Source organism: Conger conger, chromosome 5, assembly GCF_963514075.1.
Source record: "Conger conger chromosome 5, fConCon1.1, whole genome shotgun sequence".
In the NCBI taxonomy this organism is placed as follows: Eukaryota; Metazoa; Chordata; class Actinopteri; order Anguilliformes; family Congridae; genus Conger; species Conger conger.
In genome coordinates this window covers 15,654,097-15,672,258 of record NC_083764.1, presented here as the reverse complement: position 1 = coordinate 15,672,258, position 18,162 = coordinate 15,654,097, and the positions used below count along the sequence as shown (strand labels likewise).

The window sequence follows — 18,162 nt, the reverse complement described above, 5'->3', positions numbered from 1 at the left end:
TTCAGACAAAAGCACACTAGTGGATAAACACTGTCAGTTTGAGTAGGAGCTGGGCTCCCAGTGGACGAAAGCCAAGGTAAGATACGCAGAGAGTGGATTCTCAACCGCATGACTCCCAATGCATTACTCATGCCGCAAAACTTCAGGGAGGCCTCTAAAAAGGCCAGTTTCGAAAATTCGAGCTTCAGACGATGGATGTTCATCCATGTTGACATCCACATTTTTTATCTCAACATTCAGCCTCCTACAACAAAGCACAGCTGTATATTTGCAACTGAGTGGGTGTTTGGGAAAAACACAATATACATTTTCTTTTTACTTAGCCAACCACACATTAACAAGTGACAATAGTTTTCGGTAGTGTTTTTGGTCTAGCAGCATTTCCCATCATCACCAGGACATAGGGGTCGCTTTTAAAAGGGTTCTTTTTCATTTTGATTGGAAAATGTTGCAAAATGCCATGGTGCTACTGAAAAATAAATACTGTTTTAGCTGAGTGAAGGTGTACGCTATTTAGGACTAGTTGTAAATTACGTTGTAGCTTATTTCCGTGTTATCACCGCTTTTATGTAAGTAATGCATTAATCAGAGTATTAGTAAACATTTAAGTTATAACTAGGCTACCTTTGAACTGAAGTATCCCACAGCAGGTACAATCCAGTCGTCCAGAGGGCATGCAGACGGTTGCTGCAACAGTGAAGTTCCCCCCTTAGATCTTTGCTTTCTTCTGTTACGGGTCAACCATCCAACCTTTAAATGGAAACTCATATTGACTGGGCACCATCAGAATAATTTTTAATGGATGCCATTTCATCTCGGCCTAGTCTGACCCCTGTGTTTGACTACTAAAATAAACAGGGTTACTACCGGTTGCTGCAGTCCTCCAACACGGCCGAGAATCTTGTTGTGAAGGAAATTGTCCAGTGATTAAGAACAATCCATAGAGCAAGCTCAATATTTTGTTGTAACCATATTGTTTTAACTACATTTTCATTTCATAACACACTGAAATAACGTATTTAATGTTTTTAAGCCTCCGTAAGCTTTCCGTGAAATAGGCGGCTAAATTGCGGTAGTATTTATGCCTTTAAAGTGCTGCTGAAGCACCCATGAAGACGCCGTTGAAGGACAGCGGACTAATCAGGCAGCAAGGCAACAAGGCATCAAGGCAACAGCTTTGGGTTTGAGACGCAGCTGTTATGAACGCAAGGGCCCAGCGCTAGGGTAATTAGAGCAGCTGTACTTGTTAAAAGACGTTTGTCAGCTGAAACACATGTGACTGCAGTCTGCAGTTACACAAAGCCCCAGAATGAGACGTCAGCTTACGAAGGCTTCAGGGTCAACTTTTTTCACCTGATGAAAAGCTGACATTTTTTGATGAGCAATGACTTTCTGTGGGAACAGCATCCTAGCGGAACCTTATCCCCTTGATGTCTTAAGACATTAACTGGCTTCCTTTGGTTCCTGCAAGCAAACGGACATGCAGTCAATGGGGATAAAGTCAGCCGTAATTTTCGAAATGTCATCTTTGTGTGGGTTGCCATGTTTTTCCAAGGCATGTCACATAAAGTTTGCACCGCCTTACCGGGTTGTGTCAGCAACTCTATATCTTATAAAGTTTAGTACAAAAGGCTTCTTGCCAAAGACAGAAGGCATGTAAAAGAACTGCAGCTCCAGGGCAATGCTAGACAGGCTGAGGGTTTTCATTTCAATTCTTGGGCTGATGTCTGGTTGACAATGTTGAGTGATGATATTATCTCTCGGTTTTACAATATACCACAACGGCAAACTGAAACCAAGTTTCTCCATTCAAGAAAGAAGCAGATGAGCACTGACATCTACGTATAAAGGACAAACGTTGCCAATTATTTTGTGTAATAGCCTTACATCTTATGTACAATGGTATCCTTTTATGTTCTTACATGCTTTTTTTCATGCAAATAAATCAAATATTTTAAATACTAAGCAGAGAGCATGAGTCTAGAGAGTCTCCATACAGTTTGGCTGGTAAAAATGATATATTGAAAATAAACAGTGGTCCATATGATTATGAGTTGGCTTATGATTACAAGATGTTTTCATATAAAAGAGACTTATGTGCCATCAACGGCACGTAAAATGCATTGCTCTCCGATGGATGCATATTCCCTCATCTTATTTTACTGGCCGATACTGATAAGTAAGCTTAAAGCTACTCTCAGCTGATACAATTACAACCCCAAGATTATTATGCATCCCTAGTTATATGACTCCACAGACCACACTATGTATAATACCTTCCCTTAAATTTCCCAGCACTAAATCCACTGACAGGGCACAGTCATGAAAAGGTTCAATATGCACGAAATATTGCTGCAGCAGAGAGGGGGGGAAAAGCCCCTCACTCATGGAAACAGCTGTGAGGATGCAGGGCCTGAGGAGAAAGGGGAATGAGAAGTATGTGCTTGTTCAAAGCCTGCTGAAACGCGACACAGAATCACACACTGTACCATTAAAAATACCACATGGCTTTAAGGAAGTGACTTCTAGGAGATTTCCCAGTAAGACAAGTATGTGTGTAAGTGCCACGTAAATATTTATGCAGACCTGACATTTTTTTTAACAAAAGTTTCATAGTGAATGTCTTGTTGACTCCCTGATTAAACCACATCTATGTCTGACGCAAACGAAAACGAATCCCAGACTTATGAAACCCCCTCATAACCCAGCTAAATATGCGCTGCTTTAACTGAAATCTCCAAAATCACTGTCTTAAGCAGCATGCACACAAGTAGCTGGGTCTGGTTAAAAACACATGTATACACATGCGCATGGACATACACGCACATTCACACACAACTCTATTGTGACGCAATCAACGATTTCAGAACAGCCCTTTCAGAAAAGCTCTTAACAGGTCTAGATAATCTGACCCAGCGGGAAAATGCACCCATAATCATACTTGCTTAATGGAGGCCATACTGTTGCCCATAATGTACAGTACTTTTCTAAGCAAAAAAACAGGACTTTATTAAACTATGACACTGAAAGCAACACAACAGAATTTCACCCAGACATACAGGCTGTTTCTATCTTACTAGGTTGTCAACGTGGAAAAAAATGTGTTGAGTAAGAACACATGGTTTAATTTGACAGACTTCTGAAGGTAGCCTAAAGCATACTGACCTCATTGATCAAGTTGACCTCAAAGACTGGATGTACAAAAACCGTACTGCAAAACCCCCAAAATAAGTCAATCTCAAGTACAGAATTTTAGTCTTATATTGAGACCTAAAAATCTTATTTCTGTTTCTATTTTGCTAAAGAGGAGTAAAGTATTGGCAATGAGGTATTTTGATTCATTAAAAAAAAAAAGAAAATCTTGCAAGAAAAAAAAAAAAAAGTTGTCAAGCAAACTAACTTAAAACAAGCAAATATTTTCTACTTGAGAGAAAAAAAATAAGATCTTAAGTCTTATTGCAAGACACTTTCTGCAGTGTGAGTAGCCTCCCTGCAGCCAAACGTGGACATCCATGGCTGCTCCGAGCACATACAGACCTGTTCAACCAAGAACAGGTTCCAGTTTGCGCAATGTAACCAATTCATTCATTTTCTTTGATGAATAAAATATTTATCAGGACTTATAGTCTGGGGGAGGCAGAACAAAAACCCTAACAAAAAAGCAACCAAAAATAAAAGCAACCTTTGTCGCAGGCACCTGGAAGGAGCTGGGAGGGAACAAATACCTTTCAGGTTTGCTCATTTCTATTTCTCACAGAACGCACCGCTCTGGTGTTGTTTCTGGAAAGAAACAGCTCCAGATGGAGGTGCGTTCGATGGAAACACCTTTTCAAGTGTGCACCTTCGGGACTCAACAACAAGCCAACTCCTTCCTTCTCTTAGCGGACATCGAAGAATTTATTTCCAATGTAATTTGGCCCAAAACATATCAGAGCATTTTAGAACACCTGAAGGAAGGATCATCAGTGACAGCGTAAGCAAATCCGAACAAAAACAGCCTATGCTTTTCCTAGTTAAAAAAAGAAACCTAGACCTTTTAGTTAAAAAAAGAAACACAGAGTACACAGAGTTGCATCTACTAGCTACTAATACTTTCCATTCTAGGAAGAAGGAATACTTCAGAAGAATCTAAATCAGGCTGTTACACTGTCCAACTGGATGTGCTTTCAATCTTTATTGAAAGAATTTCTGCACAAATGAGATCTCCAGGAAAGTACACACTGAACTCCAGTCGGTTCGATTTCTGTCAACAGCTGCACAGGAAGTGACAGAGCATCTGGCTATTCTCAGAGACCCACTTTCTGCTCGCGTTGGGAATGAATGCTGCGCTCAGGTGACTGCCGGCTGTTTGGGCGAAGGCCCACTGCAGCAGTGGGTCTGGTGTGGGGGCTCTTACCTAGGGTCCGGAATGGCCTCTGCTGGGGAACCAGGGAGAAGAACCCAGGCTTCAAGGCATTGGTGATAATGACGTCAAACAGCTCCTCAAAGTCCTTCCTGGAAAGGCAGCCAATCAGATAGGTGGGAGGGGAGGGGTCACAGGTCAGTTGGTTCCAGAAAGAACTGATTATATACAGTGAGTGACGCAACACTTAATTTTAAGACTATGAAAAATAGTCTCACTGACTTGTGAAATGCTAAACGTGGGTTTTGCCTTCTTTTTCACTCGGGAGTGTATGGAAATCATCATATTTTTACTGTAAATGTCAGGCTTAATGCAGTAATGCACATGTGAGTCACTCTCTGCGAGAATCAGCGGTAAAATGACCCTCTCCGTGAAGGGAGCATTCAAATTCGGCTCACGTGAGCGGAGTAAACCCAGTCAAAGAAAACAAGGATCATGGCCAAACTGGCAAAAGTGCAGAGCAACAGTAAAAGCTAAAGAAAAGAAGAAAGAGCAAGGTCTCATGCATTCAGAAGCTTCCAGAAGCTACATTTAGGTGTGAGTTCTACCAACACATTACAACTCAAAACCTCAAGGAAGGCAGAGAGAGTTCCCCATGCTTTTTCCCAAAGGGATTTCAAATTCCTGCCGAATATAAGGTCCTTGGTTAACATACAGTACACTAAAGAGAGTTTCATGTTTTATTCTACGAGTTATATTACATACCTTAATAATGGAATTGTGAATTTGAAGCTATTATCCTTTTAAAAAAAGTTGCTATACTGAAACAACAACGGTAATGTTGTCTGGTATGAAACATTGAGTGATGGCTGGTGAAATATGACCATAAGTTTAAACTTGTTTCACCTGTTGTGTTGGCCAACACAATACGTCATCTATGGGGAAAATGACAAGTAACTTTCAGAATCTGTGCAACAACAAAAGGTTTGCAGTACCATCATTTTTACCTTTGTAGTGTCAAAACAATTGCCAATTCACTAGAATGCCTTGCACTTCCACTTTCTTGGGCCTTTCAATATTTAATATCAGCACAGAGGCAGATACCACTACCTAACAAAAATCACTGCCAGACTGTGAGCTGCTTTTGCCCAGTGACTGCCAGAGGGAGCTCTGAATACACAGCTAATAGACTCTGAGTAGCATGAGCGGCTAAACGTTTATGCCAACTCAGCAGGATCCCGAGTACAGATTAGGGCTCGCAGTGTGAGGTATAAAGTTTTGACTAGTGCTCAGCCCAAGCCAGAGAGACTCCCCCTACAAGAGGAAGTGTCCAAGCCTGAAAGGGAGGAGCCCACAGTTGACCTTTGACACATTACAGCTTCCTGGCTGGCCCAGGGCCCAGACACTCTGGATCCAGAGACAAGAGCCCAATGCCTGGTGTGGGGGGAGAGTCGGAGCTGACAAAGGGGCTCCATCTCCGTATAGAGTGGGGTTCCCTCAGGAAATGGAAAAACCAGACGTGCCCTCGACAGGCTGCTGATCCTAGTCCGAACGCGGAACGCTCATTATTCCTCCGGGGGGCATTTTTTTCATCAAATGGGAGCTTATGCAGACACATCAATTAACCGGAATGTTCCTCTAGGGGGGTGGGCAGGAGACTAGCCCTGCTGGGCCCCAATAAGAGCACGGCTCACACCTGCCGGGGGAGGTTCACACCTAGGGCAGCATATGGCGAAGCCCATACGAGCAGGAGCTGTGACGGACAAGAAGCAGCGTCTGCGGTTTTGCCGCCTCCGTCCGCAAACACGTGCTCCCGGCAGCCGCCCGTGCACACGGGACCGGGGGCCAGGGGGCCATCGAACCGTGCGATAGGCGAAGGTTGCAGGAGAGGGACTGTGGTGAAAGGCTAGGGGGAAGGGAGCGGCGGAGGGGGGTGGTGTGTAGGGGGAGACGCAGAGCGGCTGGGGAGAAACAAGAGCAGCCGGACCGTGCTCTCTGACAGGAAATGGCTGTGGGGGAAGCTCCTTCCACAGAGCTCCCACGAGGCACAGTGGGCGTCCAGACCGAACGCTACAGCGTTAGCCTCGGCTAACGTTATTCCTACTTTCCATTGCGCATTGTGGTCCGTTAGGCTGTCTTGCATAATGTAGCCGCGGCTCTTTGGATGACGTGGCTGCCCGCTGACTTGGCGAAATTACGTTATTTCGGATTCCAGACCAGCCCTGCTGCCTGCTCGTAAAACACTTTATTACTCCGCAACACTGATGCGATTCCACATCGGCGCCGAAACAGAGAGGCGAACGAGCACTCCGAAATGAAGAATGGAGGTATTTGGAGTGCGTCAGCCGGTGTTCTGGAGTTTGTTAGAAAGCGTTTAGGGAGTATGTAAGAGTACGCTCCGGAGCGGATCGGCGTATTCAGAAGCGAGCGCTTCGGAGCGTGTGAGCATTTTGAGCCGTGTTACGGCACGTGTTCTGGAGCGTGTGAGGGCTGGGAGGTATATCCAGCGTGTCATTCGCCTCAGATGCGCGCACCGCTGGTCTGGCCCGTGCGAGCGGACGGTCATGGTTGGCTGAACAGGCTTGTGCGGCGGGTAGCACCAATGCCGCACTGCGAAAAACCGAAGAATAACTCAGCCGTACTTAGTATTTCAGTATTTAGATTTAGAATCTTATTTTTATTACTCTTTTGCTAGATAAGACAAAAACATTTTAAGACTTGCCAATGGACTAAGTCATCGTGCTTTGAAGTAGTAAAAGCAGCTTAGACTGTATATTTATACTTTATTTATTTATTTCTGGGTAACATGGACAGCCTTAGTCCAACTCTGTATCAGCTCAAAGACTGATCAGTCTTAGGCTGCTTTCAAAAGTGCATACTAGCATACTACTAATACTACATTTCAGGCTGAGTAGTATGCAAAGTACTTATACTTGCTGCAGGGTGCACCCTCCGCTGGCCAACCGAGGACACAACACAATTGACCAACAAAAAAGTAAAAGAAATAAACTCCAAACTCTTGTACAATCTGAAGTTTCTCTAATTACACAAAGTTCCCAATCCCAGATCGAAGATCAGTTTGCACAGCACAATGCAAGACACTGAGGGGTCCAGCATTGTGCTCTGCAAACTGATGATATAAATAAGATACCAGCCCTTCCTCTATTAAGAGCCGTTCTATAATTGGATGCTTGGTCAGTTCTGAGTTTAGAGAGAGACCAGCTGATCTAATGGCGAAACGGGGCTGGAGAAAAGGCTTTTTTGAGGTCCTGTCTCACTCACCCCAGGATGTGCTCACACACCAGCCTGCAGTAGTCGCTGTGGGAGCTGGTGATGAGGAGGAGCACCTTCCCGGCACTCTTCATGCTCCTCAGCCAGGCCTTGACCGAATCGGAGCAGGGCTGCAGGTACCGGCCCGGGTCCTGCTTCACGCTCGGGAAGTACGTGCCCGTGTCGTCTGGAACGGGGAAAAACACGGAGCGGTCAACCTATCAATCCATCCATGACAACAGTAACTCTGTTTACTATGCATGGGCCTACAGAGATCATTAAACCTGGCCCAGGAATCCAAATTGTGGGTATTTAGGTGATCTTCAACCCTGCCCCCAGGTAAAGGAAGGGGTGAAAAGCAGCAGTTAACGGCCACTTGAGGACCGTGATTTGATAACCCCTGTTCCTGTATGTTCATGACTGGGACCCGGAAGGTCGGTGGTCCAAGCCCCGTTGTAGCCATGATAATATCTGCACAGTTGTTTCGGCTTAAGGGCCCTTGCTCCAGGAGGGATTGTCCCCAGCTAATCAACTGTAAGTCGCTTTGGATAAAAGCATCAGCTAAATAACAAATTATTATTACATGATTATTACCCTGACTCATTTGGTATGCGAGCGTCTGTGACGCATTTTACGAATTCGAAGAAAGGGCCATAAAATCGGCGACTTGTCTTTTTCAGGAAGTTTAACAGCCCAGCCCAGGCCGCCAGTTGCTTTCAATAAGATATGACACAATAAGTGAAAGCGTCTGTTAGTCGCCTTCCTCCCACGGACACAGGCCGTATCGAGGCGCCGAGGCACCGAAACACGGAGGGAGGCGGCGGAGACGGTGCGCTGATATTCCCGGGAGACGACGGGAGGAATGTCGCCGATCGGTGGATCGCATTTCCACTACAAAGCGGTGCGGTGCGGACTGCCTGTGGCTCGGTAGCACAGCCGGGCCAGAGACTCTCTGAGTTATGATTCAATTAAATCCTGTTCTGCTCTGCTGCTGTCGTGCAAGCAACACCACGCCAACGCCACACATTTCTTTCAGCGAGTTCACGGAACTTCTCTTTTCTAAAATACCACTCTGTTCTGCAAGTAACTTCAAGGAACGTGCCCTTATCTTCTGCTGCAGTACAATAGCAACAACAAAAAACAATTAGTTATGGAAGCTAATAATTGGGGGAGAATCCACAAAGCGAACAGGTTTGCAAAGCGCAATCTCCTGAGTGATAAATGATCTGTTATGCAATATCCGTAGGTAAAAACCTAGGAAAAATGTAGTGTACAGTTTTGTTGCCCATAACAATGTCAATGGGGTCTAATGATTAGAAACACAATCCAAATTGTTTTTTATTTTTTGAGCAAAGCCAGATATTGTTAGTGCGGTTCCTACAGGCTTTCTAGTTAAACACAACAGTAGGGGGAATTGAAAGTCCAGGAAAGTCTTTCTCTTGTAGTTTCTGACATATTTTCTACCTTATCAAAACAGGAAGTTCAGCTGTATTTACCAAAGAGGAAAAGAATGTGCTCTTTATGTGAGAAGCTGCATTTCTTTCACAAACAGCAGAAAAGCGGGCTTAGAAAACCAGTAGCTAGATGATTGCAGCACATTCATCACTTCAGGTATTTGTCCTGGCAGAGGTGAGTGATCACTGTGCCCATTATAGAGAAGAGCAGTTACCGCAAGCACACACCCAGGCCCCTGTTCACCAGGGCTGGGTATTCTCAGCTGCCTCACAATCCATTACATATCCCCATGTCAGGGTCACGGTACAATGCATATCCCCACACAGGGGGGAAAAGGTTTTAAAAATGGAGTGAGACATTGCTGAGGAAAACGTTGTTAATGAAACCATGCAGTGCCAGCCAAAAACAACAAAAAATACACAAAATCTACTGAAGTTCAATGAGCCCCAACACCATAGGTTATAAACAAAGAGAAAAGCAATGAATATGCCAATTTCATGGACAAAAAAGTATTGGCTGGGTGTGTCTGCAACAGGTACAAATAACTGTTCTCTGGACGCATATGTACATAGGTGTGCACATTCATGCAAATGGTTTGGGTTCCATTCAAACTGTAGTACCGAGGATCCCATTATGTTTCTTATTAGGGCACAGACTTGCCAATGTCTGCTCGTGTTTGATGTGAATGGCTTCCAAAACGTGGAGCAGAAACAAAAAGAGCGCCAAATAAGCAGGATTATTTCCACTGGAGTCATCGACGTAACGGCAGTTCATTTTAAAAAGAGCGTCTGCGGTTGTCTAATTCAAGCCCATTTCATAAGTGCAAAAGTTTAGTTTTTGTAAATGGTGAGCCACTCTTCCTTTGTTAATTGTGATTTCTTGACGACACAACATAGCTTTGCGGGTACGATTGGTACATGTGATAAATGTTAATAGAAACTAGTGTTGATGTTTTTTAAAAAAAGAAGGCAGTGTACATTTTTAAGACATCAGTGCCCCCTTGTGTTAGATGTGTGAACTTTAACATTTTGAATATAATTCCAGAATCGTGGAAGTGCTCACTTGCAAGGCGAATGTGAAGACATATAGTCATATAAGCTCTTAATTAATGTTCTTGTACTGGAACATATCTAAATAAAGGAATCCAGGTAAGTAACAAGCTAAAACAGAAGGTCAGCAGGCCAAGCAGAAAAAAACTATACCCAAGTGCAGGGATAGTAAAACTGTGAAATGGTCCAAATATTATTATTATTATTATTATTATTATTATTATTAGTCCCTATGAATCAGTGGAGGCTGATCAACACAGGCAAAGGAACAACTTTAAAGAAATAGACAAAAAAGATAAAAATGAAAAATGAACTAATGACAAATATGAACATTTAAGAGGAATAAAGGGATCATTAGTTTGAATTGCATTTTGCTATCATCACGACAGAAAGGATGACCTCTTGTGGTCAAAATGCAAATAGCAGAGGCACATCTCAAACTCGCCTCAAGGAGCTTGTCCTCTGCTAGACGTCAGGCTGGATACACACATGATTATGCCACAACTTGAATAAATACTTAACTGTGATGAGGCTCATACCTTCGCATAGACTACATATCACAAAATACTGCCTCGCAAATCATTCTGACTTCTAAAACAAAGTGCAGTTAATAAGCCCAAACATACTACAGAGCAAAGCAATGGAAATGAGATCTGTCTTTTGTCAATGTTACTACTCTCTACATTACATGACATTATTGGTATTTGGCAGACGCTCTTATCCAGAGCGACATACAGCTGATAAGACTAAGCAGGAGACAGTCCTCCCCTGGAGCAATGCAGGGTTAAGGGCCTTGCTCAAGGGCCCAACTGCTGTGCGGATCTTATTGTGGCTACACTGGGATTCAAATCCCCCACCTTGCCTATCCCAGTCCTGTACCTTAACCACTACGCTACAGGCCTCTCTACTCTGCCGGAACTTCTTCCCCCTACAAACAATTCCCCACATTCTCTGGCCACCAGCCATAACTGCGATGAGCCCACACCCTAAGCTGGCCAGAGGAGGACGTGCTTGCCCAATCGAGTCCGGTCCCCTCCTAAGGTTTCTTCCTATATGCTCTCCAGGTTTCTCCTCGTGACTGTTGCCTTTGGCCAGATTTGTAGATGCACTGGTGAAGGTAAACTGTGAAGTGTATCATGACAAACTCTTCATAACATGCACAATATAAATAAAATTTGACAGATTGAGAAACAACACAGCACTTCTACTCTAAAAATCAAACACAATAGATTTGTACCACCAGATGGCACTGCGGTATGAAAGGTTGAGATTCAAAAACAAACTCTCATTCTCACTCATTGGCTCTTGCTTTCTCCCTCTCACACACACACACACACACACACACACACACACACACACACACACACACACACAAACCAGGAAATCAGTTAAATCATTTGGGTCACTGACTACACTAATGGCTATACTAATGACAACATTTTGTTAATGATTACAAGCAGCCAGGGTATTGTGTCAGTGTTCACATCTCTATGGCTTTGAAGCTCATAATGGTGAATGATTATTTTTCTAGCTTCCCAGTAATCATCTTCCAAGTGCATTTGCACTTAGCCTACAGAGCAGTCCATAAATATTTGGACAAAGGTTCAATTTCTGTTCTTTCGCCTCTGTACTCCAGCACATTGGATTTTAAAAGAAATGATGAATGTGAGGTTTAAGTGAAGACTCAAATATTATAATATTATTATTTTCTTTACAGTATTTACATATATAGCAGGTGGTCTATGTAGGAATCACACCTCTTTTTATACATAGGACCAAAAGTAATTGGACAATTTACTACTCAGTCGTTTCTGATTAGTCAGGTGTATTTAATTGCTTCCTTCATGTAAGTATAAGAAATCTTTCAGCATCTAGTCTTGATTCTAGGCTTTTGATAGCCTTTAGAGTCTGTCATTGGCGTTTGTCAACACGAGGACCAGAGTTGTGCCAAAGAAGCCATTATAAGGCTGAGAAATAATACCAAAGCCAAACAATAGGCTTACTGAAACAAACTGTTTGGAACATCATTAAGAAGAAAGAGAGCATAGGCATATGTTTGGGATCATTCCCTTGCTGTGAGATGAAGCACCGTCCGGTGAGTTTGGAGGCATTTGACAGAACCTGAGCAGATAAGAGGCTTCTGTACACTTCAGAATTCATTCTGCAGCAGTTACACTGCAGGCAAGTGAGCCAGCACCTGAGGCAGCCTTACATGCCCTACAGTAACTATAAAATCCCCACCACCATTTTTCACAGATGAGGCTATAGTGGCTATTCATCCTGCTCTTGCGTTCTCTAATTTAAGAAGAGGTTTCACCTGTTGTTCAACACAGTGTAGAGAAAGGGAGTTCTAATTCTGACTTCCCTGACTATCCAGTGTTTCTCACAAGTAGTGATATGGCCCTTCCCTCTCAAAATGGCAGACGCATTCATCTTCATGCGCCTGGGGGATCAGTCAGCTTATTTTCAGTTCGTTATCAGCCATGGTCTGCGTCACCGTCTGGAAAACTCCGCTCCCCTCTCACGCCCCGCTCATGGAGACTGAGCTGACTGACTCCAGCTGCTCCACGTAAGCGTCACCCTGCATCCACAGAGAGACGCTCCCTGTCGCACATCAAAGCGCAGAAAGAGGATGTGAAAATTAAACATCACAGAAAATTATGGGCCAGCGTTGGACACAGGGCGAAGCCTTCTTAAAACTAATCAGGCCCAACCATCCATCCAACCATCCACCCAAGCCAGCTTTCTCAATATAGTACAATCTGGTCTTCAATAAAATAAAGGATTAGGTTACATCTGACGCCATGCAGGTGACTGGGAAGTGGGAAAGCATGTGGTTTATGAGTGAGGTCCAACATTGTCTTCCTGTCTCGACATTAACGGGCATGGGCTGCAATCTAAGATGGAAGAAACCATCTATAAGGTTTCGGGCGCATGAAAATAAAATGCTGTGTCTGAACCTTATAATCTGTACCTGCATATGACAATTTCTCAAAATAGGTGTTTTACGATCTTCAGAAAGTGCTGGAAGAGATGCGAATCTTAAAAGTTTGTGGAAAAAGCCTAAAATAGTTTCCTGCACCTGTTTTGAACTCTTGGAAAAGATTAGCATCAAACTGCATTCCTCCATTTTTAAGTGTGGCCACAAATTCCTGCATCACGTCCCTTATGATGTCTGTTTTTCAATCTTTCCAAAGGCAGAAAAAGACAACGAGAGGCTTAATTTGCATCTCATGGTAACAATTATAATAAGGTGCAACAAAGAATATTTTCCGCTTTCCTAAAGCATCTAACGAATGCTCCATTAAGCAAAATACAAACATAATGCAACAGACTGAAAGTTAATCATAAACATTGGCTATCTATACTTGTATACCCTTTATACCTCTTAGTTTGGAGAAAAACCATTGGGAGAAAATGTGCATGCCATTGGGACCACTGGAGACACAAGGGCCCACAAACTACCATCTCACTCCAACACTGTGTGAGCCAGACCCAGGTCTACAGTAGGATACTGGGCTTGATGACACAATACAGTAGACATCAGCAAGAGCTTCTTTCATGTGGATGTGGCAGGGGTAATTCATTCATAAACGGCACCTACAATTCTCTGAAAAAATATACACCAAGGAAAAATACTTACCGTACCTTTACAACTGTGTAAAGGTCATCTACTTTGTGCACGGTTTGTTAATCAAACTATACGCTTTCCCTCGTATTCGCTTTCTAAAACCGGTCGAATTATTGCACAGCTCCGACAGACATATACTTTTAAAATGCCGGTATGCTAAACCATACCACAGGTGGAGTTTCGACAATGATTAATCCAGAAGCACAAAAACGTTGGCACATGGTTAACAAGGATGTTCTCGGAAGCAGAGTTTACACACAGAAAGAAAAAGAATGCCTCTTTACTGAGGTAGGCCTCTTTTATTTTGGGGTTTCTGGTACTTTCATCAGTAGGCTACCACTTAAACTGAACTCTCACTGAATCTGGCTGTGAGAACATATTTTTTTAAACTTCGTTCTTGTTTTGAATTCTTTAGGAGGAAGCGAGAGGTCAACATTAATAACATTCTGCTAAATATACAGGAGTTCACCATTTACTTCCACGTTTCTCATGAGCTGAGAAAGGAAAATAACAATGAATTACAATTTAGAGGGAAATATGGTGGTTTTTGAGGACGTCCATGTGCAGTTAACTCTGGGAAGTGTTGGTGCCACATGAAGAGCCACTCTGCCCTTGAGGGGAAATTCTGGGGCTCGTAATCTGTCATTACAGAAAAACCATATAGAGTACCGACCTCTCACAAAATAAGCCACTGCCCCAAACTGTATTTCAAGACCTTGCCTAAGGTTTAATTTTCAATTATTCCCACAAGACAGCATGTGAGACTGCTGCATCTGCTGCCCCTTCCACCAACCCCTCTTCCAAACTCAAACTTCCAGAACAGCACTGTAACTGGTTTTACTCTCAAATTGTACTCTCAAAATCCACACTTGAAGGTGCCTAAAAGGAAAATGGCCTCACCGTAGGCTTTCCTAGTTGGACATGCGCTATGGTGAAGATGCCGAAACATTTTTGCTCAGAGCACAGGAAATTACATCGTTATCTACAAGACATTTTCACCTGGGGTCGAAAAATTTGAGTGACTGGTTTACTGGATTTCAATTTAATGGTCAGAAATAACAGTAAAAGGAAGTGAGAAAACCGAAAAAAAGACCTTTGAACTTCTTTACTTTTAAAATTCAAGAAAACATTTGGCAAGGAGCTATGGACAAGTTAATATGCAATACGTTCCGTATATATCTGCTAAATGTTTTCTTTTCCACAAAACAGTTAAGAGATACAGGTTTCACAGTAGTGTATCTCTCTAGCATAACTTGAGTGTCAGGCCTGCAGGGACATTATTTGGGGAAGACACTACATGCACGTGGCTCTCTGGTGCACAAAGAGATGCGGTCATCCCAGCTGAAATTGCTGAAATTGCTGAAATGGTTGGCATGGTCCACACTCAACACCAGACCACGGGCATGGTCCACATTCAACACCAGACCACGGGGCCCGACCACCAATTGAGAGACGCCCAGAGGTTGCCGAATGGAGGGGTCTGGTAAGTGTGTGTGGTCTGATGATTTTTTGGACATATACTGTCACAGAGCTGTCCCAGGGCTCTAAAGAAATTTGTTCAACTGGTGGCACTGGTGCAACTGCATTTTTCAACTGGTTGCTGGTGCAACATTTTGCCATGGCATTGCACATTTAAGTTATTATTTTGCAACATTTCTGGTCATTTTTCCTTATCATCACATTGATGCTCACAGCACACATTTAGTCACAGCACACACAAATAACTGGAGTAACTTAAAGCTCATCATCTAACCGTGGCGTTATCATGGGCTCAGGCGACTGAAATGCAGCTGGCAGTGTTGGCCTAACACAAGACAGATTTTTACTCTTTTATGCAAGTAAAATGGTCGCACCTTGGTGTCCTATGTCCCATTAGCTACCTGAAAGAGTTGTGAATTTGATACAAGCCGATATAGGCAACAGGTAGACGGAGATGAGAAGGGGAGTGAGATGGGGAGGTCGCAGATCAGAAGAGCAGCAGCAGAGGTCTGAAGGAGGAGGCAGGAAGGCCAGCAAGAAGTGAGTTGAAGTAGTCCAGGCGGGAGATGACCGTAGCCTGGACTGAATCTACAAAAGGGCATTGCTTAGCCAGACTAATTTGGAATTGGAACACGTAGCTGACGAGCTAAATCCAGTCCTTCAAACCTCAGCCATCAGACCAGAGACACAGCTGCTGACTCAGCGGGAATGAGCTACTGCAACTGAAAGATGAAATTCTGAGCCAATTTGAACCAGGTCCTCTTTAATCACTGCCGATTATGGCACTTACACTGATGAACGATCTCATGGCGTTAAGTTGCAATCTCTGTAAACAATGTTGTCAAACCTAGCAACGGGAAACTCCTAGCCAAAATGTCAAGCTGGTAATTAAAGAAAATGCTAGACACTCTAAGTGAGCAATACTGGAAAAATGTCAACTAGCATGTTGACATTTTTTCAGGAAGCAGTTTTGCATAAATGCAGTATCATTCCCGTAAATATTGCGTAGCAAAAAATGCTATAATGTGTATTTTGATGTTTTTCTCTAATTATATTTTATACACAGCAAGAGATTCAAATTAAGATACATCATCCAAGTGGAAATAAATGGAAACTGAAATAAAATAGAATTTATCAATACAAGAATTTATCTTAAACTAAATGCAAAAATTACATCCAGTCATATTGAGGGCATGTTTATTCGGAGTGCACGTGGCACAGAAGCTTAGTGATTGGTCAGTAAATCTGTTTGTTTTGTAGAATGGAGCTCTTGAGAAAAGCCACTGAATTCATGGTAAGGCCAACATAATTGGGAAAATTATGTTTAATCACTAGTGTCGGTCTAATTTACAAAGGAGGGTGACTTGGCTTGATGATTGAGAAGGTGCTGGTATTCTTTTGCTGTAGTTCTGCTCCCAGGCTCTGGTACCATCTGCATTCGTTCATCATTCCAAGTCTACATTACAGACTCACTTCTTCAAACTGGATTTTAATTATTTAAAATATATAGCCTTAGGGATTGGAGCCTTTTTAAATATAACTACACAATTACAATGAGCTTAATTCTAAAGTCAAAAAGGCACAAGGAGCCATCATGTCAGAGAAGTAGTCCTGGAGGACCAGAATTCTGTTTGTCTACTGATATATATTTACTCAAGGAAAACCAAGCCTGACACACAATTTAAAATAAAGACCAGAGCTTTCCACATGCGAACACACAAGCCATAACAATATGGATCTGACTCCATTAAAATACTTAAAACCTTGAAGACAAGCAAACTCAATCATGGGAAGCTTAGTTGACTAGAGCAACTGAGGATATTAAAATGTAGCTGTGATTCATGGTGACGTCGAGTAAAGCTCTGGTTTCACTCCAAACAAGCATTGTGTTCTGTATCGCTACAGAATATTTGTGGTTTTACATAACATCTATTATATAAAGCGAACAATAGCCATACTTGAAATATTTTCTGAATAATAAAAAATATGCGACAGTGGGGGGGGGAGAAAAAAGTTAGTTCTGCATGACAACCTTAATTTGGCGTTAACTAAAGCTTAATTAAATTAAACACATAACTAACATTAAAATGCCGCGATCAACAGTGCGCACAGAAGACAGTATGCCAGGTGTGAAAAGCATGAAAACTGTCGGCACAAAGTGTTAAAGAATATAAGTGTAAATGATACTGTATCCCCAAAAGGGTCTCTCAAGTCCTGAATCCTGAACACTGAATCCCTCCCTTGCTTGAAAATATGCTTCCTGCTAATGAATTCTCAATCGTGAAAACTAAAATATATATATAAAAAAATCTGAAAAGAATTACAATAACAGGGTAGAGGAACAATCAGACATTGTGCCGTGCAGGTGGTGAGCAGACAATCTGTCACACAAAAAAGCCAGTCTCTTAAGATGATTAATTTCCTCACAGTTCCCCCCCCCCAACATGTATAACCTGAGAAGTCTAAAGTGACAGGTAATGTAGGGGAATCGTGTTTAGTTTCTATCCTTTTCTTGTCAGCCAGCTGCAACAGAACTTCTGAGTTTGGCACTCAGACCTGACAATGTTGCCGTGGAAGGCCAACACTGTTCTGCAGTTGCATGACAGAGAAACATCTCAAAGAATATAAACACCCTTAAATGTTGGTCGATTTGATCTTAGATTTCGATCTGAACTTCAACCGCCTTAAACACAAATCTCCACAAACAAACCTGCAAAAGTCTTAGAAGTATGGCCACCTCAGTAATCAAAGGCCTTGAAGGCCCATTAGAAGTTTTGCAGTTTATGTACCGAAACTTGTTATTTCTGCATGCAAAACAAATGCCGGACTTATCTCAGAACTGGCAGAGCAGCGATCAAATTATAAAATATAATCAGGATGGCATTTAGGTCAGCCCATATAACAGTATACATTCCCACCCAAATAAAATCAAACAA

At 42.7% G+C, this 18,162-nt stretch overlaps 1 protein-coding gene across 1 annotated transcript in view; it reads right to left on the bottom strand.

The window, feature by feature from the left end:
* Positions 1 to 18,162, bottom strand: part of nt5dc1 (5'-nucleotidase domain containing 1) — a 63,030-nt gene that overhangs the window by 13,391 nt on the left and 31,477 nt on the right. Inside the window, exons 7-8 of the mRNA XM_061243119.1 lie at positions 7,625 to 7,799; positions 4,397 to 4,494 (exon numbers count right to left, since the gene is read on the bottom strand). Coding sequence (XP_061099103.1) covers positions 4,397 to 4,494; positions 7,625 to 7,799 — 273 coding nt within the window. The remainder of the gene's footprint in view (positions 1 to 4,396; positions 4,495 to 7,624; positions 7,800 to 18,162) is intronic.